The following is a 20,733-nucleotide window of genomic DNA, read 5'->3' as shown; positions in this document are numbered from 1 at the left end:
TAAAAATGATTAATTAGAATAAACTAATCAATCGGAATAGAAAGAATTTTTCTCTGAATTTTTCCATTTTTTAACATAAACAATGAGCATGTGTGCTATGCATGCGTCGCATTACTAGTTTCATTAAGCTGCATATGGCGCGCTTTTTTGAAATTATTAAGTGTGTAAATACATTTTTTATAATAAATCATCATTGATGAAATAGTAAAATTAATTTTTATGTCATAAAATACTCTTTCAGAGTAAACGAGGAACGAATAATTTGATTTTACTCTTTACAAATAATTAATTGTTTTTAAATTGGGGCAGTGGAGCTGGAGAACCGAATTCAGAGTATGATGCATTGTTAAAAATCGTCTGGACTCGAACTATTTCGATAATCCCTAGGATTTTGAAAAAATTATGGAATGTATTACGTCCTACCAAAGATACAATGTTCACAATATTTGCACAATTGTTCCGGAATTCTGAATGTTTAAAAATTACACAATTGTCTTTGTTATTAACTTATTATTATTTATTATATAACAATATATTTGAAAATATGTGTATCAAGAGAATTAAATATATCAATTTCCGAGCTCCTAGCGCCTCACTAGCGAACATATAATAAGTTACAAGAACTTCATAGTTTCGCTTGTGAGATGCGACTATAACGAGTGGCATTCAATTTACGCGTGAAAAGTTCAAATTTTTTAAATCTGATTTAAAATAATGAATGAAAAGATAAAAAATTATATAAAATCTGCATCCATGGCGAGTCCGTTTCCGCAATTAAGGGCTTGAAAACCCAACTGCAGCGATGAAATCTCCATAAAAAATTGAAGATCCCTGTCTTTAACAACCTGAACCCAACGATGAATTGCGTATTAAACTGACCCTCAATTCTCGTGAAAAGCCATCGTGCACTATAGAATCCAGGCGTGACTTTTATAAACATGTAGCCGGTTCAAAAATAAAATCTAAATTATATATCCTGCTGTCAAAAGTTATTATCTCTTTCATAAAATGAGTACGATGGTAATATTTCATCTTAAATATGCATTCGTTCACATTCATCATAGCAATCATACTAGTCTCGACATTTTATTTATAGAAAGAATGCATTATCGGTAAAGATCTCTTTTTTCCTCCCGATTCGTCCCACTATTGCTAATTGCCAATCTTTTTCTAAAAACATATTTTATTACTCAACTGAAATAAATTCGCTATTGATTTCAGTTATTTGTTATTTCAAATTATAAAACTGTGCATTTTATGTTATCAATGGTGCTGTTCGTAGCGGCAATCATGCGAATTATATCCGCTTATTTAACCACATCTAGGGTTATATTTATCTTTGGGCGCTGGCAATCGATTTTGTAACTAGAAGACTTTACTAGCAATCAGCCCCCTGTGTCGACCGTGTATGCGTGTGTGAAGTAATTTTCTTACGATCCGAAGGGGAAATGTCGGTCAAACTAAGCCAACAGATGGCACCACAAAAAGTAAGTCTGTCTTAATCATTGAAATGCATTAAGAAAGAGCAAAAATAATTTTGAAAACTTGATGCTATTTGTAAATAAACAAAAAAGAATATCTGAACAAATAAGAGTAACTATTACTAATTATTTCAAAAAAGAAAAAGTCATGAAAATATGTAGTTTAATATGAATAAAATTTAATTTTGAGATACATTTTGAAAGCAGTTCGAACTTTATATTTTTGTGATTTATTTTGCTCATATTATCGATTTTATTATTTGTTAAAGTTAAACAAAATTATTTCTTGTCGAAATTATTAATGTAGCTAATGAAAAAATTAATAATACTTAAGACCTCAATGACAAAAATATTTAAAACATATACATGATCAGAAGAATTAATAAAAAATATAGTACTTATATCCAATATAAATATAATAATAATTAGAATATGTAAGACTACAACTTAAGTTGCAAAGTAAAGAATCTTTGTTCCTTTAAAATCTTAAAAATTTCAAGTTTTGAAGGAAATATTTTTAAAAAGTAGTGGTAATTGTAATTAAAATGTTTCACGGAATCATTTGGAAAAAAAGTCAATGATACGAGTGATAAATGAGAAAATGGATTTAATATAATGTATATATTTATTTAAATTGAACCAAACATCATATATACATTTATACAGTTAAATAATTTATTTGTTTCATATAAATATTTTGTTTCATTTAAAGGAGATTTTGAATTAAATAGTTAATTATATTATTGCAAACTTCATTTCTAAAATAAAAAGACTATAAGCTATTAAGATATATAAACAAACGTACTGTACTCATGACGCACAGTTGGAGGAAATGCACTTTTTTCATTAAAAAATCTCCAGAGCCTTCAATTTTCTTGCGATTTTGAATTTTTCTTTTTTAAATTAAAGATCATTAAATTCTATAGATCTTGACTCTCCGAAATTTTGTCTCCTCTATTTTTTTATTAATAATTTTTCAGTCGAAGTATGAACAAAGTCTTATTATCGCTGAATATCATTTTTTTTGAAAAAAGTGCTTCTCATTAATGTAGGAATGACATTTAATAACAAAAATAATTTAAAAGTTTATAATAACCACTGTGATAAACAATTTTTGTGTCAAAATATTAGAATTTGAGATCTTTCAAATTATAATTTCCTTCAATGGCCAAAACGACTTCAGGTATTCCTTAAAATAATAAATATTTAATAATATTTGATAAAATATAAAATTTAAATTTTTGTAAACAAATTAGATAAACAAATTTAAAATGTTTGCTCCTTCGTATAGAACAATTTTTTTGCACTGGAAATGTTTTAAGCTATTAGACGAATGACTGCTAGTCACAAAAATATTAGAAGATTTAATAATAACAACTGTTATTACCAATTCTTGTGACAAAATATTTAAACTTAAGGTTTTATCAAATTTAAATTTTCTTTGATGGCCAAGTCGGTGGGTTATTGTCAAAAGATTTTACATTGAGTACATTTTAGCATGCAGTGTTATGATTTATTTCCAATCTGTTACGATTGAAAACCCGACTTTTTCCGAGTGATACTTCCAACATTGGGACATTTTTTAATGTAAATTGTTTGTAAACATGTAAGTTGTTATATTCCACTAAATATGATCAAAGATACATTTTTTAGGAATACCCGTAGCCATTGTAGCGATGAAAGAAAATAAACCTTTTTATAAAACCTAACATTTGAATATTTTCTCACGAGAATTATTCATAACAATGGTTATTGTTAACTTCTCACATATTTTTGTGACTAGCAGTTATTCGCCCAACAGCTTAAAATATTTCCAGTGTAAAAAAAATGTCTATGCGAAAGGACCAAAATTTTGAATGCCTTTATCTAATGTATTTACAAAAATTTTAATTGTTATATTTTATCAAATATTATTATATATTTATTGTTTCAGAGAATACCTGAAGTCTTCCTGGCGCTTGAAGGAAATAATAATTTGAAAAATCTCAACTATAATATTTTGCCACAAGAATTGTTCATAACAATAGTTATTATAAACTTTTAAATTATTCTTATTATTTCAGCACCAACAAATTTTACCGATAATAAGTATATTTCTTAATTTGTTTATCATATTTGTTTCCAACAAATGAATGGAATGATAAACAAATTATTTGTATTTTATGAGTCCCTAAATATTAATCTTAGACAATATAAAGTTTCCCTGATCAGTTATCAAAGCGTAAAAAATTGTTATGTACAAAATTTCAGTTTTTTCATGCTTTGAGTAGAAAAATTATTAATAAACAAATAGAGAAGACAAAAGTTCGGAGCGTCAAGCTGAACGAAAAAAGTGAATTTCATTCTACACTCCGTCATGAGTACGGTACGTTTGTTTATAGAGTTTAATAGTTTATAGTCTGTTAATTTTAGAAATGAGGTTTGCAATAATATAATTAACTATTTAATTCAAAATCACCTTTAAATTTAAATGTTTAAATAAAATTATTAGGGTCTGAATGCAGCGAGAAAAAAGCTTTCAAGATTAAGAAACAAATAAATGATTGAACTGTATAAATGTATATATGATATTCGGTTCAATTTAAATAAATATATACATTATATTAAATAATATTAAATCCACTTTCTTATTCATTAGTCTTTTCATTAACTTTTTACCAAATTATTCCCTCAATATACAATATACGTCATATATTTTTTATTAATTCTTCTGATCATGTACATGTTTTAAATATTTTTGTCATTGAGACCTTTAATATTATTAATGATTTCATTAGCTACAATAATAATTAAAAAAAAATAATTTTGTTCAACTTTAACATATAATAAAATCAATAATATGAGCAAAATAAATCACAAAAATATAAAGTTCGAACTGCTTTCAAAATGTATCTCAAAATTAAATTTTATTCATATTAAACTACATATTTTCATGAATTTTTCTTTTTTCAAATAATTAGTAATAGTTACTCTTATTTGTTCAGATATTCTTTTTTGTTTATTTACAAACAGCATCAAGTTTTTAAATTATTTTTGCTCTTTCTTAATGCAATTCAATGAAAAAGACAGACTTACTTTTTGTGGTGGCATCTGTTGGCTTAGTTTGACCGACATTTCCCTTCCGGATCGTAAGAAAACGGAATAGTGGGGGCGATGCATGGGGTGCTAGCGATTCTGGTGAAGTGTCAAAACCAAGAAATGGAGTACTTCGCAGCAGTGTAGTGTCAAAACTTCTCAACAAATTCAAGATTGTGACTAATTTTGTGTAATTTAGGGGAAAGGGCGTGAATTTTAATTTGTACTTCTGCACTCTTATAACTAAAAATCAGCACCTTCATTCCTCTTCTTTAAAGGGATACGAAACATTACCGGTGAGTAAACTTTTGTATCGATCGCGTATTATGGTTATATCTATAATATAAATGGACTCCATAAATTGTTGAATAGGGTGATTATGTAGGCATATATTTGACAATTGAAGCAATTTTGTAATCTATCTTAATAGCTTTTTTAAGACTAGTTTAGGTTTGAAAATTTATTAATTCTAAATTTTAGGTTATGTAATTGTTATTGTGTATTAATTTATCATGGTAAAAATAGACAAAGTTTCTAAAGTTAATGTTTAGGTTGGTGAAAAATGAATATCTTCTACTCAAATGTGTTTACGTATAAATAAAGTTGCGTAACTGGATCCTTATACAAATCTATCATTTTGATTTCTATAAATAGATCCGAAGATGAATGAAGGATCGGGTTGTGAACTGCAACAACTAGTTCAGGAGGAAGAGGGCGAGGAACGATCAAGTCAAGGAGGTGAAGCAACACCTCCGTCAACTCCTGCCAGGTCATCAAATCGTCCAACCAAGAGTGAAGCTCAAAACTCTTCCATATCAGTAAGTTTTCAGAAAGTCTGTTAATAAAATCTTTCGAAATAATGGCGAAAATCTCTTTTTTATTCTCAGCAACAAACTCTATGGGAGAATAATATGCAGACGTCACCTGTAATTAGCAAAGCCAGTTCTGGCCAAGCAACAACTAGCCAAGGCTCAATGGCTTCGGGTAGAGCCGTTAATTCTTCAACTCATACGACCAATCAATCTCGTCTTGTTTACCTAAACGAGAAAGAGAAACCAAAACCGAACCGACCAGAAATCCCGAGAATAAGTAGACAACCGAAAGGTAAGTATTTTTGTCAAATTCTCAAAAAAAATCACGAACTTAATGTGAACACCTATCGCTTCTGAATAGCACCTTATGCTTTCATTAAATGATTGTTGCCAATTTAGTTTGTCATGCTAAATTACATTTTACAAATTAAGTTTATGTTATCTATATTTTTTTTTAGTTTATTCTTTTGTTTCTTTATTACCTTTTTATTCTTTATTATTTTTTTAGTTGAATTTTTGTTTAGTTTAATTTACTGTGTGTTTAGAAATTTTGTTGTGTTCCTTGAGTTCGATTTTTCTTTCGTTTTTTTTTTTATTAAGTAGAGTTTATTTTCGCATTGATGTTACTTAAAAAGCTGTGGAATCGTGCAAGCACCATTCATTTCTGTCAGAGGTGCCCGATGTTAGACGCATGGAACAAGCATTGCTGCAACTTCTCGAAGATTTTCACAGTGGCAATTTACGAGCTTTTGGTAAGCATCGCCGTTTGAAAAGTAATTGTATTTCAATAGCACATATGTTTATTTTGTAGATTTGGAAATAAATATTAAAGATAGTTTTACTCTTATGCAATATTTAGGATCGTGCGTGGTGGGGTAGTCAAAATTTGGAAAGTGAATTTAAAATATGTTATAAAGGAATATGAATTATCAAGGTGCCCGCTGAACCAGGAAACTGGGAATTTTTCGAGACTGGGAGAACCCTGGAAATGACAGTGAATTAATTTTTTACCTGAAATTTTACCCATATTTAAAATAAAAATTTGTCCAAGATCGATTTCTAAAGTTTCTAAAATGATTAATTGAAGTTATGTTTTTCAATTATGACATCATTCAGTTTGCAATGCGTAATTTGGAAATATTCTACTTTAAAAATTTTCCAGTTTAGATTTTGATTTTTAATTCAAATAATTTTTAAATGAAGTCTTTAAGACCTAAATAATTAAAAATTTTAAACGTTTGAAGTTGCAAATTTCGGATAAAAAACATTTTTATTTGATCAACTGTGAATATAAATACATTATTTTTTAAGCGAAAAATAATTGATTTGTCAATGCGATTCTAAATCCGTTAAAAATTAAGAATTTCCAGAATTTAAAGTTAAAAATTAAACTGTTTCAATACGGAAATCTTAGTCATTAAAAAAATTAAACGTCAGATTGAAACTTTACAAGATATTTTTAACTTAAAAAATAACTTCATAATAATGTGTTTGTAATTAAAGGCGTTCACTAAATTAAAAATATTGTTTCAGTCTAATATATTCAATTTTTAATCGATTCAGTTTCAAATTTTTTAGTTGAGAAAAAGTTTAATTATTTAATAGTTAGCAATATTTGACTTTTTATTTAAAACGAATGAATTTAAACGAAATATTTAAAATTAAACCATTTGAAACTGAACTGTTTGTCATAGAAAGCCTTGAATCTTTAGAATTTCGAAGAGCTTTTAAATTTAGGTAGGTAGTAGCTCTTTGAAAAATCATCTTCAAACCCCTTGTATATCCCTTGCAATTATTTAAAGCTCTTCAAAATGTCTGGGAATCTTTTAAAAATACCCTAAAATATTAAAAATCCTTTGAAATCCCATTAAATTACTCAAATAAATTAAAAACTACTTGTGATCTTTTAAAATAACCTGAAATAGTTCAAATCCTTTGCAAATTTTTATAGCTTTTAAAAATACCAAGGAATTCCAATAAAATACTGTAAAATATTTCAATCATTTGGGCATTTTATCAATTGATCCTCAGGATCAATTTAATCAAAACTTTTTTAAATTGAAATCAATCCATTGAATTAAGTAGAATTGAGTAAATTTAGAATAATTCGAGAGAATAAAAAAATGTAGTAATTAGTGTCAATTTATATCGACCAGAGTAGTATTAATAAAAAGAGTGGTAGTTTTTCTGAGTTCTGGTCAATCTTACCAGTTTATTTATTATATATAAGTATTTAAATATTTTAATGTATTTTTTCCAACTCCTTGGCATTTTAAAATACTTTAAAAAATTCAAAAAAAAATTCAAAAGATTTGAAATATTTTAGATTAGTTAAAAAGATTACAAGACATTTTTTAATTGATTTAAGTAATTCAATGGGATTTCAAAGGACGTGAAATATTTTAGGGTATTCTAAACAAATCCCAGACATTTTGAATAGCTTTAAACAATTTCAAGGGATAACCAAGGGTTTTGATAATTTTAAGGTATTTAAAAAAAAGTTGTATGCGTGTTTAGAGATACATGATTGACAAAATTAAAAGAAAAACGAAAATTAAAATTTTAAACGAAACAGCGCAAGATTTGAAAAAAAGTCAAGGAAAGATAAAAGTTGCTTTTTGAATACCCTAAAAGATATATCCAGAAAATGTATACGAATATGTTAAAAATCAATTTTTGATAGTATGCGTAGTTTTTCTTTTATTCGTAAAAAACAACATTGAAAATAAAGAAATAAAATTTTTGTAGAAATGACACAAGTTACAAGAAAAACGATAAAAGTTGTTCAACCAAAAAAAGAGCTACAAATTTGTTATCAAATATTTTTTAACGGTACCACAATTTTTTTATTGTTTTAATCGTAAAAAATAATATTAAAAATACATCTTTTTTTTTAAAATGTCTCAAGATTCGAAAAAAACTAATAGACTAAAGTTTTTTAACAGAAAATATCTACAAATTTATCATTACTCATTTCTAGATAGGACAAGATGATAGGTTTTTATCCTAAAAAATAAGACGAAAATAAAAAAAAATAAATTGTTTGGAAAAACGACACAAGACGAAAAAAAATCAATGGAAAAAAGTTTTCAAACAAAACAGGTATATACATTTGTTATAAGAATACATTAGAAATAAAAAAAGATTAACTTTTGGGAAAAATGACGCGTTACAATGACTTCTTATTTGATAAAAAGTTTCGCCTAAATTGTATTATAAACACATTTTCTTAGAAGCACTTTACGCTATAATGCGTATTTTTGGTTTCAATCGTAAAAATAACATTGAAAATAAACAAATAAAATGTACGGGAACATGATACCAGCTGCAGTAAAAATTTTAATAACGAAATTATTTTTTTTGGAATGGTCACTTTTTTTAAATTCTAAAAACAAGAGAATGAAAATACGTGCGTTTTAATACCAATACATATTATGAATTATAATAATATAAATGTATTGAAATGATATACATTTTCAGGGTAGCTAAGAATAAAGTGTAATGCAAAATAAGAATTAAATATTAATTTAATCATTAGAAGTAAAATTTGTAATTTATTTTGCAATATCTGGATAAGCAATCGCAGTTTGAGGTACAGCAATAAATACAATACAAAATTAGATATAATTGTATTGAACATAATGAAGAAAATTTCGTATTTTTGACAAAATCGAGTGCGATGCAAAATATATGTGATGATATGTTCGTTAAAGCCGAAGGAGTTTTAACAAAAGAAAATTCACAATCACCAAATTACAGTTGTCGATGCTTTAACCTTTAATTTTTAAATTATGTGCATAAATGTGAGTGAATTAAAACGGCTAAGCGCCTATAATAAGTCAAATACGAAATTGTTTGCCGTTTAAAAATAAATCTAGCACCTAAGCAATAAAAAAATTTTGCCCGTATAAATTGTTTTTACAATTTTTAAATTCTACTCAACCAAATACCATATTCTTATGTGAAAAAATCTGCACACTGCGCGGGCATGTTCTCATAGCGAGCTGCTCGCGGTTTTGAGCGCGACCATGATCTAAGAGCAACTGTTGGCTCTCGTGCTTCACGCTTGATAATATATTTATCCCGCGCTTCGCACTCAATTTTGTATTTGCCTCGCGCTGCGCCCTCGGATGTTGTATTTCTCTCATATCTGTGCAGACTTTTCAAAATTAAAGCTCAGTATCGACAACTGTAATGTGGTGATCGTGAACTCTCTTTTGTTAAAGCTCCTACGGCTTTAACGAAAAAAATTCTCATCGCGTATCTCGTGCTTCGCATTCGAATTTGTCCAACATGTGACCTTTTCTACATTTCGTCCAAAACTATTATTATAATCGTATATTATATTTATTGCTGTATCTCGGTCGGATACTGCTTATTCAGATTTTGCAAAATTATTTCTTCAGTTTCTTTTTATGATTACTTTAATATTTGCACCTTATTTTGTACAAATTTGTATCCACAGCTACCTTGAAAAAGTATCATATCAATAAATTTATATTATTACAATTTATAATATGCATTGGTATTAAAAAATACGTATTTTTATTGTTTTTTATAGTGATTAAAAAAGGGCGCATCCCATAAAAAAAATTGTTATTAAAAATGTTATTGCAACTTGTGTAATTTTTTCATAAAATTAATTAATTTACTTTCAATGTTATTTTTTATGATTTTAACCAAAAATACGCATCATAGCGAAAAGTGTTTCTAAGCAAATTTGTAAATACAATTTAGAGAAAAACTTTTGTTGAATAAATTGTGATTGTAGCTAGTGTGATTTTTCCAAAAAAATAATTTTCAATATATTTTTATAACAAGAGTTTATAACCAAATTTGTAGATCATTTTTGGTTGAACCAATTAAAAAAGTATACAATTTTTGTGTTGTGTCCTTTTTCCATAAATTTATTATTTTATTTCTAATCTTATTTCTGTTCAATTAAAAGATAATCTAATCGTCCTATCTAAACACTTTTTATGCCAAATTTGGAGATCCTTTTTGCGTGAACACTTTTTTCTGTTAATTTTTTTTCGTACGTTGTGTCGTTTTTTTAAAACTTGATTTAAAAAATTTTTAATTTTATTTTTTACGATTCAAACAAACACTACGCGTACTATCAGAAAATGATTATTGACAAATTTGTAGCTCTTTTTTGGAAGAGCAACTTTTGTCTTCGTTTTTTTCATAGCTTGTATCGTTTGTCCTAAATTTTTTAATATTTATTATACAGAAAACTACGTGTTATATCAAAAATCATGTCAACAAATTTTTAAGCTCTTTTTTTGGTGCACAACTTTCCTCTATTCATATTTTTTCGTATCTTCTATAGTTTGACCGCAAAGAGGAATTTTTTGTTTTTCATTATTTTTTGGGCAGCTAAAATTGGAATTTTCGATGTTTCAAGAAAATTCAAAAAGTGGTTATTTTAGTCTTGTAGGGCTTTCGAAAGACAACGTTTTTCTTCTCCTGATTTATTTTCGTATCGTGCGATGTTTGGCTCAATGTGTTAATTTCCATTTGCTTTTTTGGATTTCAAAAATATTATAACTCGGACAATTTTCTTTGTCTTGAAGAAAATCATTAAACTAAATTGTTCGAATTTCTCAGTACTATGAATAGCCGCAAATAAAATTGTTAAATTTTGAAAATCTGGTTTCAAAAATTTTGAAAATTCCCTAAATATATTTCGCTTGATAATTAAAATATATTTCAATTTAAAATTTAAATAAAATTTGTGTATGAATATAAAAATTATTATAATATAAATATTCTAATAAAGGGGGTAGGGGAATAGAATAAAAAAATTATTATATTAATTAAAAATTGTATTTAAATGCACACAGTATTTAAATCGTAGACTATTAATTGGTTTTAAAGCCAAAATTTAAGAAGGAAAATGACAATTTTTCAGTTCAATGGTGTAGGTCATGTTAAACTTCAATTTATATTTTTATAAACTTAATGACGGGTATAAAATTATTAACTTCTTTAAAGTTAGGACAGTTAGCTAGTATTAAAAAAAAAAATAAAATAAAAAATAAAATAAATTTAATTTTTAAGATTTTAAATATATTTCGCTTAATAATAAAAATATATTTAAATTAAACATCATTTTCATTTCTTTTCAAATAGTTTAAATATAACATAATATTGAAGATATTAAAATGATTTTATAATCTTTAAATTATATTTTTATTTGTAAATTTAATTATTTTTATAATGAAATTGTAATGTTTTTATAATAAACTATATAAATTTTAAATAAAAATATAAAAAAGTAAATATAATTATATAAATATTAAAATTATTATTATAAATTTATTAATATATAAATTAAATTTTTGAAGTGTCATGAAAAAAGGCTGGCTGACGAACTCGGCCTTTTTTTTAAAATCCTAATCAAGTTTGTCAAAGGGCAATCCAACCGGATGATTCCTTCAAATGTTACCGTATTTACAGACTACAATGACAACGACAGACAGCACCGACGTAAAAACTATTTTTTCTGGCTCAGGAGGCCTCAGAACGTCGACATGTGATGGTCGAAAGTAATTTTTAAAATAAAAGCAATACCTTCCCATAAAGTTTGGAATTCTGGTGCACAAGCCTTCGTGAAATCTCTTGGTATGTTTGGAATCGTTCTCAAATTTTTGAAACCTTTAAAATCTTTGCGAATACCTTTTAAATCTATTAAAATCTTTTTGAAAACTTTGAAATCTATGCGAAATATTTTTACTACTTTGAAATTTTTAAACAATTTTTGAAATCCTTTGGGATCTTTCAAACCTTTAATATCATTGTGAAATTGGATTTACATTCAAATGTTGAGTAGTCAACTCGTCGATGTACTCTTTATTATAAAGGTGCCACGCTTGACTCTAATTGAAGTTGGTTGAATTAAAAGACCTCTACAAATTTCGTTCTACAGGGACATAATCTAATTTTTTTCTATCTGAAACAAGGAAAGGACTGCAGTATGGAGCAGATGACAGAAATAAGAGAACAGCAAGAACGTCTAGCCAGGCTCCACTTCGAATTAGGACAACGACATGATTTTGGAGGAGATAAGTCCGGATTTCGTCAGTCTAGTTCAAATATGCGTCACTTATTACATCGTCTGCAACAGTTGAGTGTCTGTATAGAAAAATTGCATAACAAATCTTCATAAAGCTCTCTTCCTATCATGTACTTCTTAAAAAAAGTAAGACTTCTGACACAATAATGTGTTGTGGAGTATAATCAAAGCATACATCTTTGATGTTAAGTCTGTGTTATGACAACCGAGAGGCGAATTTATTCGTAAGGTGCACAATTTTTTTATTCAGTGCGTAAGAAATACGAGAATTAAGGCTTAAGTTGTTAAGTATTGCAGATCGTTTTAAGGGTAATGTGAATGTAATTTGTTCGAAGTCATTTTTACTATAAAGTCTATGTTATCGGCGTAGCTTTCGCCTTGCCTTTTGTAATTTGTTATTACGGGAATTATATTAATTCGTGAAACTCTATTTTCTTTTTTTATTTTACTGTAGCCTTATAGATCTGTAGTAAAACCTACCCCTATTGAGCTTATATGGGAAAAGGTTCTACACTTTATTTTTAAAAGTAAAACTGGTAAAATATTACAGAATAATTAAAAAAAAATTACAGGCGATCAAACTGCAGAAAGTGCATAGGAGTGAAAAGACTGTGCAAAGTGATTCGAACCCAACTGATGCCAAATTTAAGGAGCGTCGAAAATCGAATCAAAAATGTTTCGAACAGCCCAGTTCGAATGAGGAAAAAACCGATTCGAATTCGACAATTCGAAAGTCTTCCGAATAAAATTTCGATGCCCTCAGTACGAATCGAAAGAAACCCTATTCAAGAGTATTTAGAATTGACTTCAGATTCGAACGAAATTTTATGAAATTTGAAAATGTTATAAAATTTGCAATTGCAAATTAAACGCAGAAAAGGCTGGGGGGATTAAATAACAGAGTGTTTTATCGTAATTAAATTTATAATATAAAAAGATAAGTAAAATGATAAGTAAAATAGTTCGAATTTTAATGATACCTTCAAAATTGCAATGTCACCTAAGATTTAATAAAATTGCAATTTCATTTTTTCCATAAAATTTAATATGAATTGATAATCAACCCATCTTTGACATGATTTTTCAATTTTCTTGATTTTCAGCTTACACTTTTAGTTTCGCGGTAAAAACTTTCTATAAAAATGAATTGGAGTGTCCATATCAAGGAGTGTAATTTGAAAAAAATAGTCGCGCATATTAGAATTTAATTTTTTCATCGAAAAATTAATTAAGGTGCGACTGTATTAAACGAAGGATCGTTAAAGACTGGTTTTTAAAGGGTAAGAAAATCTGGTCGACTATCGCTTTACACTAGTGTATGTCTTTTTGTACTATTTTTATAAGCCAATGGTTGTGGCTATTTAAAAATACTACACAATCCCTTCAAGTTATTTGAATAAATTAAAAATCCGCTAGAATCGTTTAAAAACCCCCAAAATCTTGGCAATTCTTCTAGATTTTGTAAATGCATTTATAATATCTGAGAATCCCCGAAACTCTGTGAAATCGCTGAGTTTTATGATGAAATTGTTGACAGGTATTAAAATATTATAGAATTCCATGAAATTTGCAATTGCAAAAGTAAACTCAGAAGAGGCTGAGTGGAATAAATAAAGTGTTTGCTCGTAATTTCATTTATAATATAAAAAGAATACACCCTCCCGTGAATAGCAAAATAGTTCGATTTTTAATGATATCTTCAAAATTGCAATTTCCCATAAAGTTTAATAAAATTGCAATTTCATTTTTTCCGTAAAATTTAATATGAATCGATAAAATTAACTCATCGTTGATGTGGTTATTGAATTTCCTTTATTTTAAGCTTACACTTTGAGTTTTGCGGTGAAAACTTTTATAAAAATACATTGGATTGTCCGTGTCAAGGAGTATAATTTGAAAAAACAGTCGCGCATATAAGAATTTAATTTTCTTTGATCAAAAAATTAACTAAGATGCAACTGTATTAATCGAGGGTTCGTTAAAGAATGAGTTTTAAAGGGAAAGAAAATCTGTTCGAGTTAATACTCTACAACAGAAAGCGTTTTATTGCGGGTATTTAATAATAACACAATCCAACTTTGTCAGCGGAATCATTTGTTGGTCTTTTGTACGTCATTTGGTTTTCGATATTAAGTGGTCAAAATTAAAAAAATACAGTATTTCAAAAATTAATGTGATACATTCACATAGTGAATCGGCGAAAATTTATTGATGGTTTTTAATATTTGGTAGACTAAATTGTGAAAGTTATTAATACTCTACAATGGGAAGCGTCTTATTACGCTTACTGAATTATGATACAATCCAAATTTTTTGGTGGAATCATTTGTTGGTGGCTTTTGAAGGTCATTGAACAAAAAAGCTGATGCAATTGAGTTGCATTTTTTTAGAAAACAATTTAATTTTCGACAAAAAAGTTACATTTCAAAAAATAAATATGATTTAGTTTCCTTATCTATATGTAATTGAGTATCGACCTTAAGGAACAGATTCTCATTACAATACTTGTGCTCGGCTTTGTAGATGTATTTGTATACTTCTCTAATCAATTATATAATGACAATAATTTTATTTCATTCATTATTATTTTTCGATTAATCAAGAACTGTCATTTATTCAATTATTGTATAAATTTATATATATGAAAAACGGTAAGTTCTATCAAAAAAAGATTAAGTACATTTTTCTAGAAAATTCTTGATTTTTTAAACATTTTCATGACGAATAAAAGAAACAAATCTTATTTTGTCGGAAAAAGTGATACCTTCCGTAATGTTGATAACAAAATATTAAAATCAACCATCAAATGTTTAACAATTGATCATCATAAGTTTCCAACAAATAATTTTTAACCCTGGAATGCTACCCCAGAAGTTTTGACGATTACTGCTACACATTCGTCGATGTGACAAACACTCCCACTATTATCGGGTAAAATCAAAATTAACGGCAGTTTCCGTGAATTTGACCCTCCAAATTTATAAAATCCTTGTTCATATTTAATAAAGAAAAAAATGTTCAAAAAGAATAACTTCCAATAAGGTCAAGTATGGCAAAGTAACGAAATATTTCTGAAATTAGTATACTTCAATCTTTAAGAATGTATTTCTTGCTTTTAAATTTCGCACCAACTCTGTATGCGCAGATACAGCTGCGGATGTTGGTACAGGTTTTCTGTAATGTTAATATTTTCCACAAGTTTGACCACCAAATATTAAAATCCATCATCCATAGTTTGCCAAATGACCTCCGAAATATTCTAAATTTTTTGTTTGAATGTAAAGAAAGTGGCTTGCAACCTTTGAAGCATGACAATTTTGAAAATACTGTACTTTTTGAAATTTTGACCACCAAATGTTAAAAACCGCCGACAAATGACCTTCAAATGACCAAAAAATGAGTCCATGAAAAAAGTTAGATTGTATTATAATTTAATACGTGCAATAATAAAATGCTTTTTGATATGGAGTATTTCATGGTTTTAAATTTCGCGCCAATTTTATGGGCGCAGAAACAGGTCCGTGGGATTTTTTGGACACTCACAATTTTGACCAGCAACTATTAAAAACCACTACAACGTGAAACTAGCACACAAACCTTGAAAGTACTATAGTTTTTTCAATTTTGATCACTAATTTATTCCACTAAAAAAAGTTTGGATTTTTTTGGTTGATGTGTCAACTTCACGGATAGTTTGACAGATTTGACCTCGACAAATTGCACGCAGAAATCCCACGAGAGCGAAAAAAACAGACTGCTACTTATCTCTCTTACTCTTTTGGAAGCATCCCTGATCTACAAATGCATGGAGAATAGACATAAGGAGCCCAAACTCCTGTACATTGACTTCACCAGAAACGAGCATTTTTCTGTCGGATGTACAATAACGCATCGGAATGCTAGATATTCCCGAACGCGGCGCTAGTTTGGCACGGTTATGGATAGCCATCGCCATGGTTTCGTGTAAAATAAAACCTCAAGCCTCAAAGAAAAATAAAAAATTCGTAAACCGTTGAATTAATTTCTTTCAGCCATTCTGAGATTATTGGAATATAAAAACCGCAACATTTAAGTGAAAGTTTGGTACCAGTTCTGTGATGCGTAAGCATACAAGATTTAAAAGTGGTAAGTTATATACCTATTTTTCATATCACCACATAATGTAACTTACCTCGTCCATTGCAGGATCACAACGATTAAATGTTTCTCGATGAACCAAATTCTTAAAATCTTTTTTTATATAAATAATAATTGATCTATTTAAATCAAATATCACAATCCTTAATATGCAATGAAAACTGTGTCAATGTGAACGATGCAAACATAGGCAGCTGCCATTTGATTCCCGTGGCATACTAGCGCCATAATACGGAAACATGAAGTATTGTAACCATGCCCATACGACCAAATACGACAAAAATTTGCTTATTTTCGGCTATCTTTGTTTTTGTTTACACTACTTTGGGCTCCCTATGTCGCTCCTTTTTACTCAAAGGTTTCTCATACCGTTAGTTTTTACGTTTGTGGCTCGTTTGGGTTTAGGGAATTTTCTAGTCATTTCTGGGGTAGTAATATGCGCCTCATATTTTTGTTTATGTTTCATTGTGTATATTGTGTTTCATGTTTTTGCTCGCCGGCCACGAGTTTAGGTGTAACTTAAGTATCATTTTCCCTTTGATTTTGTAAAAAAAAATTGAAAAAACAGGCGCAAGTCTCTTCAGTTTTCATTTTATCTAAAAAATTTGCTATTTATTCACAATGAATATCGAAGAAGAGGTTCTACGAATCAAGGATAAGATTTCTAAAATGTCGAATGTCGGTACAATGGTACGTTATTCAAAAATTAAAAAAATCATTGCCATTTTATTTATTTCCAGTTTTGCTTTTTTGAATGCAATTAACTTTTAATTAAACTAATTACTTTTAGTGTTGTTAAGTAATTTAATAGTAAAATAATAAATCACCGCAAAGGATCACCATCGTGTGCGTAACATTCTTAAAGTAAAATGTACGTTTTATAATCTCAGAAAAAATTATTTGCTATTAATAACAAGAACAGCTCATATTTCGTAAATATATATTAACCCCAATTTTTTATGCTTTTCCCCATCATTGAGGCCAAAGAATTTTGTTCTCAAATTGTCGAAAGAAATCTTTTCATTTAAATTTTGTACAAAGGGATGATTATAGTATTATCTATTTAAGAAATGTATGCATTTTGTGATGATTTCGGTTAAATTATAGAATAGCTGGTGCCCCCCTTTATTTCCTGGAATTTTTTTTCCAAAATCAAACTATTGGTACATGAAGTTGAAGTAAATTCGAAGCGATTTGTTAAAAGAAAGCATTAAAATTATTGTTAATTACATTATTATAACGTATCAAATATGGGTCTACCAAAAATTTGAATTTACCGTATTTAACTTACTGTTTAAGTCCTTTTACAACTCCCGACAAAAGAAAGAGTTGCTAAAGTTGGTAAAGAAAGAGTCGTTTCAAATTCTATAAAGCACCTCAACCCCTTTTCCAAGAACTAAAAACACTTTAATGGTAGGTTGAATGGGGCAAATTCAAATTTTGGGTAGACCCATATTTGACCCGTTATAATACTGCAATTAACAATAATTTTAATGCTTTCTTTTAACAAATCGCTTCGAATTTACTTCAATTTCATGTTCTAATAGTTCGATTTCGGAAAAAAATGAGTCCATGAAATAAAGGGTGCTACCAGCTATTCTATAATGTAACCATGATTTCTTTTCCTATTTGGAAAATTTAATATTCTGAATGGATTGGTTCAGAATTAACCAAAAATAATTTTTAAACCCTACATGGATCCTGCGGGGGACAAATCTGCCCCACGCGAAATTCAGTTAATTCTCCTGAGCAAATATCTCTGATTTTTTCGTGCAGACCCTAAACATAATTCAGTTCGACTATCCTAGAGTGCGGTGAAGTGGTTGATGTTGTCGGTTGTTCGCTTTCTGTCAAGTAAGAAGGAAATTCTGAGCGCTTGGGGCACATTTGTCTGCCAGAGGATCCGTTGCGTTCGAGTTTCGTCACGTTAAGTCAATTTCATATTTTCATGTAAATGAACGAATTTGACGTATATTTACAGTATATCATGGTATTTTAATGTTTCGAATTGAATTTTTGTAATTTAAGTGAAAATTATATGGAAAAATTTCTAATAATGTGATATATATCAATTGAAAGTTATTTTCTTTAATTTTACTTATACAGTGTTCATAAATTCCAATAATAATGCAATTAATAAATAATGAATAAATAATGGTTTTTCTCATCCAAGATGTCGAGAATATACGAACTAAAAAGTGCCGATGCTGTGACTGCAGTGTCGTAGGAAAGAGAAAAGTTGCAACCGACCTGTGTGACGAATGCAGGGCGGGCTTGTGCAACCTTTGCACCGAAGTAAATTGAGCTTATTTAATGCAATATTCAGTTTAATTTAATGTTTTTAAATTAAATTTTATTTCAAGAATTAGTCTGGAAATAAAAATAGTTTTGTAGAAAAGGCTTCTTTTTTTAACCCTCTGATGGCGTACATTTTCTGGCGTCACGTTCATGTTGCACTGGGTGTGTAGCCGCACCCATAACTTATTTCAGAGATAAAAACTGTTTAAAATACTTATTTTTTTAAATTTTCAGGGGTGAATTAAAATCCCTAGAATGCCAGGAATGCCGCTGTAAAAGTTTGGTATTGATATTTTAATTAGCCAAAAGATGGTAAAATTAAAAAAAAACACAAATTTAGAAAAATGATCGAAAATGGCAAAAATCCTGTTTTCTTCGGGGGTTTCCTTCAAATTGTATAAAATTAAAAAATCATAGTGATTCGTAAACTGTACACTTCAAACTGTAAGGTAGTGTTATCAGTTTTTTTCTCGTCAATAAAAAGTACCTACACTTATTTTTTCAATCTGAAGATTGTGAGTATATTATACCCTCAACGCGCTTCAAATGCTTATAACTCGAAAAGATGGAGACTGCTGAGTAGGGTCACATGCCTGACAATTCGGCCTTATTTTTTCCCTAAGTTAGCAACCCCCAACCCCACTCTCCTCTTCATATCATTTTCACAAATTTCAGTTTTATACTACCACTGGGTAGCTGCACACTCAGGGTACCATCTGAGGGTTAAAGAAGGGTTAATTAAAAGCCTAAAATTATTTATAATAGTAAGTATTCTGCCCGCACTTCTGATATTTCTCATTTATTTTAATTTTCTAAATTAAAATGTTCAAATAAATATACTTTTTGGAAGGAACCTAATTATAACCTGCACCACCTTAAAGTGCAATTTGTCCCCTTCAAAATGGCGTTTGAAATTTCAAAATTAGTTAATTAGAAAAGAAATGACATGATTTTGTCCAAAAATGTCAAAAACACGATTTTTCGCAATTTTTATTTTTTTAAACATTTTAAATTCATTTAAATGGGATGTTATATACACCAATATCTTCGACATTAAAAAAAGAAAGAAAATGCCGTGTATTAACATTTGATTCCGATGAAAGGAAAAAGACCCACAGGTCCCGGTGAGGGCAAAAAAATGTATAGGATCCGTTTAGGGTTAAGTTTGGATAATAATTTAGATAATGGTTTACAGTAGATTGCCTTAATCAACTGGAAAACTAGCTAAAAATGTTCATTTTATTGTAATGCATTAATATGTAACAGCAAAAAATGAATTTTGAACCTTAAAATAATAAAATTCACCTCTTCATTATACATACTTTTTATTGGTAAGAGTAATTCTAACAAAAAACGAATATTTCGAAAACTATTCAAAATATCGATTTAAAAATGTCAGATTCGTGTTTTTTGCAAAAATTCCTATATAAATACACATTAAAACTCTGTCGCCACGGATATCGTAATCTCCCCTTTTTACTTGAATGAAACATTTTTGTGGCATGTTTATACGAGGGTAGTTCAATAAGTCCTTAGAATGACCAACAGATTGCGCGCGAATCGCTCCAAATCATCTGTTTTCAGTCAGCACCACTCCCGACTAGGTATATCGTGCAGTCACAGTCCACATCTTCTGAGTTTACGTGTTTTTATAAACAATTGCAAAAAAATTGTTCGTTAAGAAAAATGGGAAAAAACGAGTTCAGAGCGGTAATAAAACATTTTCATTTAAAGGGTTTAACTCCATATCAGATAAAAAATGAATTGGACTCAGTTCATGGCACATCTGCCACTGCCTTAGCAACGGTTTATAACTGGGTAAATGAATTTAAGCGTGGTCGTACATCAATAA

At 28.7% G+C, this 20,733-nt stretch overlaps 3 protein-coding genes across 9 annotated transcripts in view; 2 read left to right on the top strand and 1 right to left on the bottom strand.

Moving 5' to 3' along the window:
* Window positions 1–12,876, top strand: part of LOC117174121 (coiled-coil domain-containing protein 28A) — a 33,049-nt gene extending 20,173 nt beyond the window's left edge. Inside the window, exons 3-7 of one of the 5 annotated variants that reach the window (XR_004467262.1) lie at window positions 5,211–5,374; window positions 5,444–5,660; window positions 6,040–6,120; window positions 11,831–11,995; window positions 12,334–12,456. Coding sequence is in view for 3 of the 5 variants with exons in the window: in XM_033362898.1 (XP_033218789.1) it covers window positions 5,211–5,374; window positions 5,444–5,660; window positions 6,004–6,120; window positions 12,334–12,539 (704 nt within the window). In the remaining 2 variants the exon portion in view is untranslated. Of the gene's footprint in view, window positions 1–4,633; window positions 4,853–5,210; window positions 5,375–5,443; window positions 5,661–6,003; window positions 6,121–11,830; window positions 11,996–12,333 lie in introns of those variants that run through there. The other 4 variants (XR_004467261.1, XM_033362901.1, XM_033362900.1 and 1 more) reach the window with 4 other exon arrangements.
* LOC117174120 (E3 ubiquitin-protein ligase SIAH1B-like) overlaps window positions 1–16,765 on the bottom strand; it is a 29,056-nt gene extending 12,291 nt beyond the window's left edge. The window contains exon 1 of one of the 2 annotated variants that reach the window (XM_033362894.1): window positions 16,618–16,765. In XM_033362894.1, coding sequence (XP_033218785.1) covers window positions 16,618–16,626 — 9 coding nt within the window. In that variant the 5' untranslated portion in view covers window positions 16,627–16,765. The remainder of the gene's footprint in view (window positions 1–16,617) is intronic. The other variant, XM_033362896.1, reaches the window with a different exon arrangement.
* The window catches only part of LOC117174122 (transcription elongation factor S-II-like), a 16,037-nt gene continuing 11,678 nt past the window's right edge, over window positions 16,375–20,733 (top strand). The window contains exon 1 of one of the 2 annotated variants that reach the window (XM_033362903.1): window positions 16,375–16,571. Coding sequence is in view for 1 of the 2 variants with exons in the window: in XM_033362902.1 (XP_033218793.1) it covers window positions 17,205–17,273 (69 nt within the window). In the remaining variant the exon portion in view is untranslated. Of the gene's footprint in view, window positions 16,572–17,031; window positions 17,274–20,733 lie in introns of those variants that run through there. The other variant, XM_033362902.1, reaches the window with a different exon arrangement.

This window comes from Belonocnema kinseyi, chromosome 6 (genome assembly GCF_010883055.1).
Source record: "Belonocnema kinseyi isolate 2016_QV_RU_SX_M_011 chromosome 6, B_treatae_v1, whole genome shotgun sequence".
Classification (NCBI taxonomy): Eukaryota; Metazoa; Arthropoda; class Insecta; order Hymenoptera; family Cynipidae; genus Belonocnema; species Belonocnema kinseyi.
This window is presented reverse-complemented; position numbering and strand designations above follow the sequence as displayed.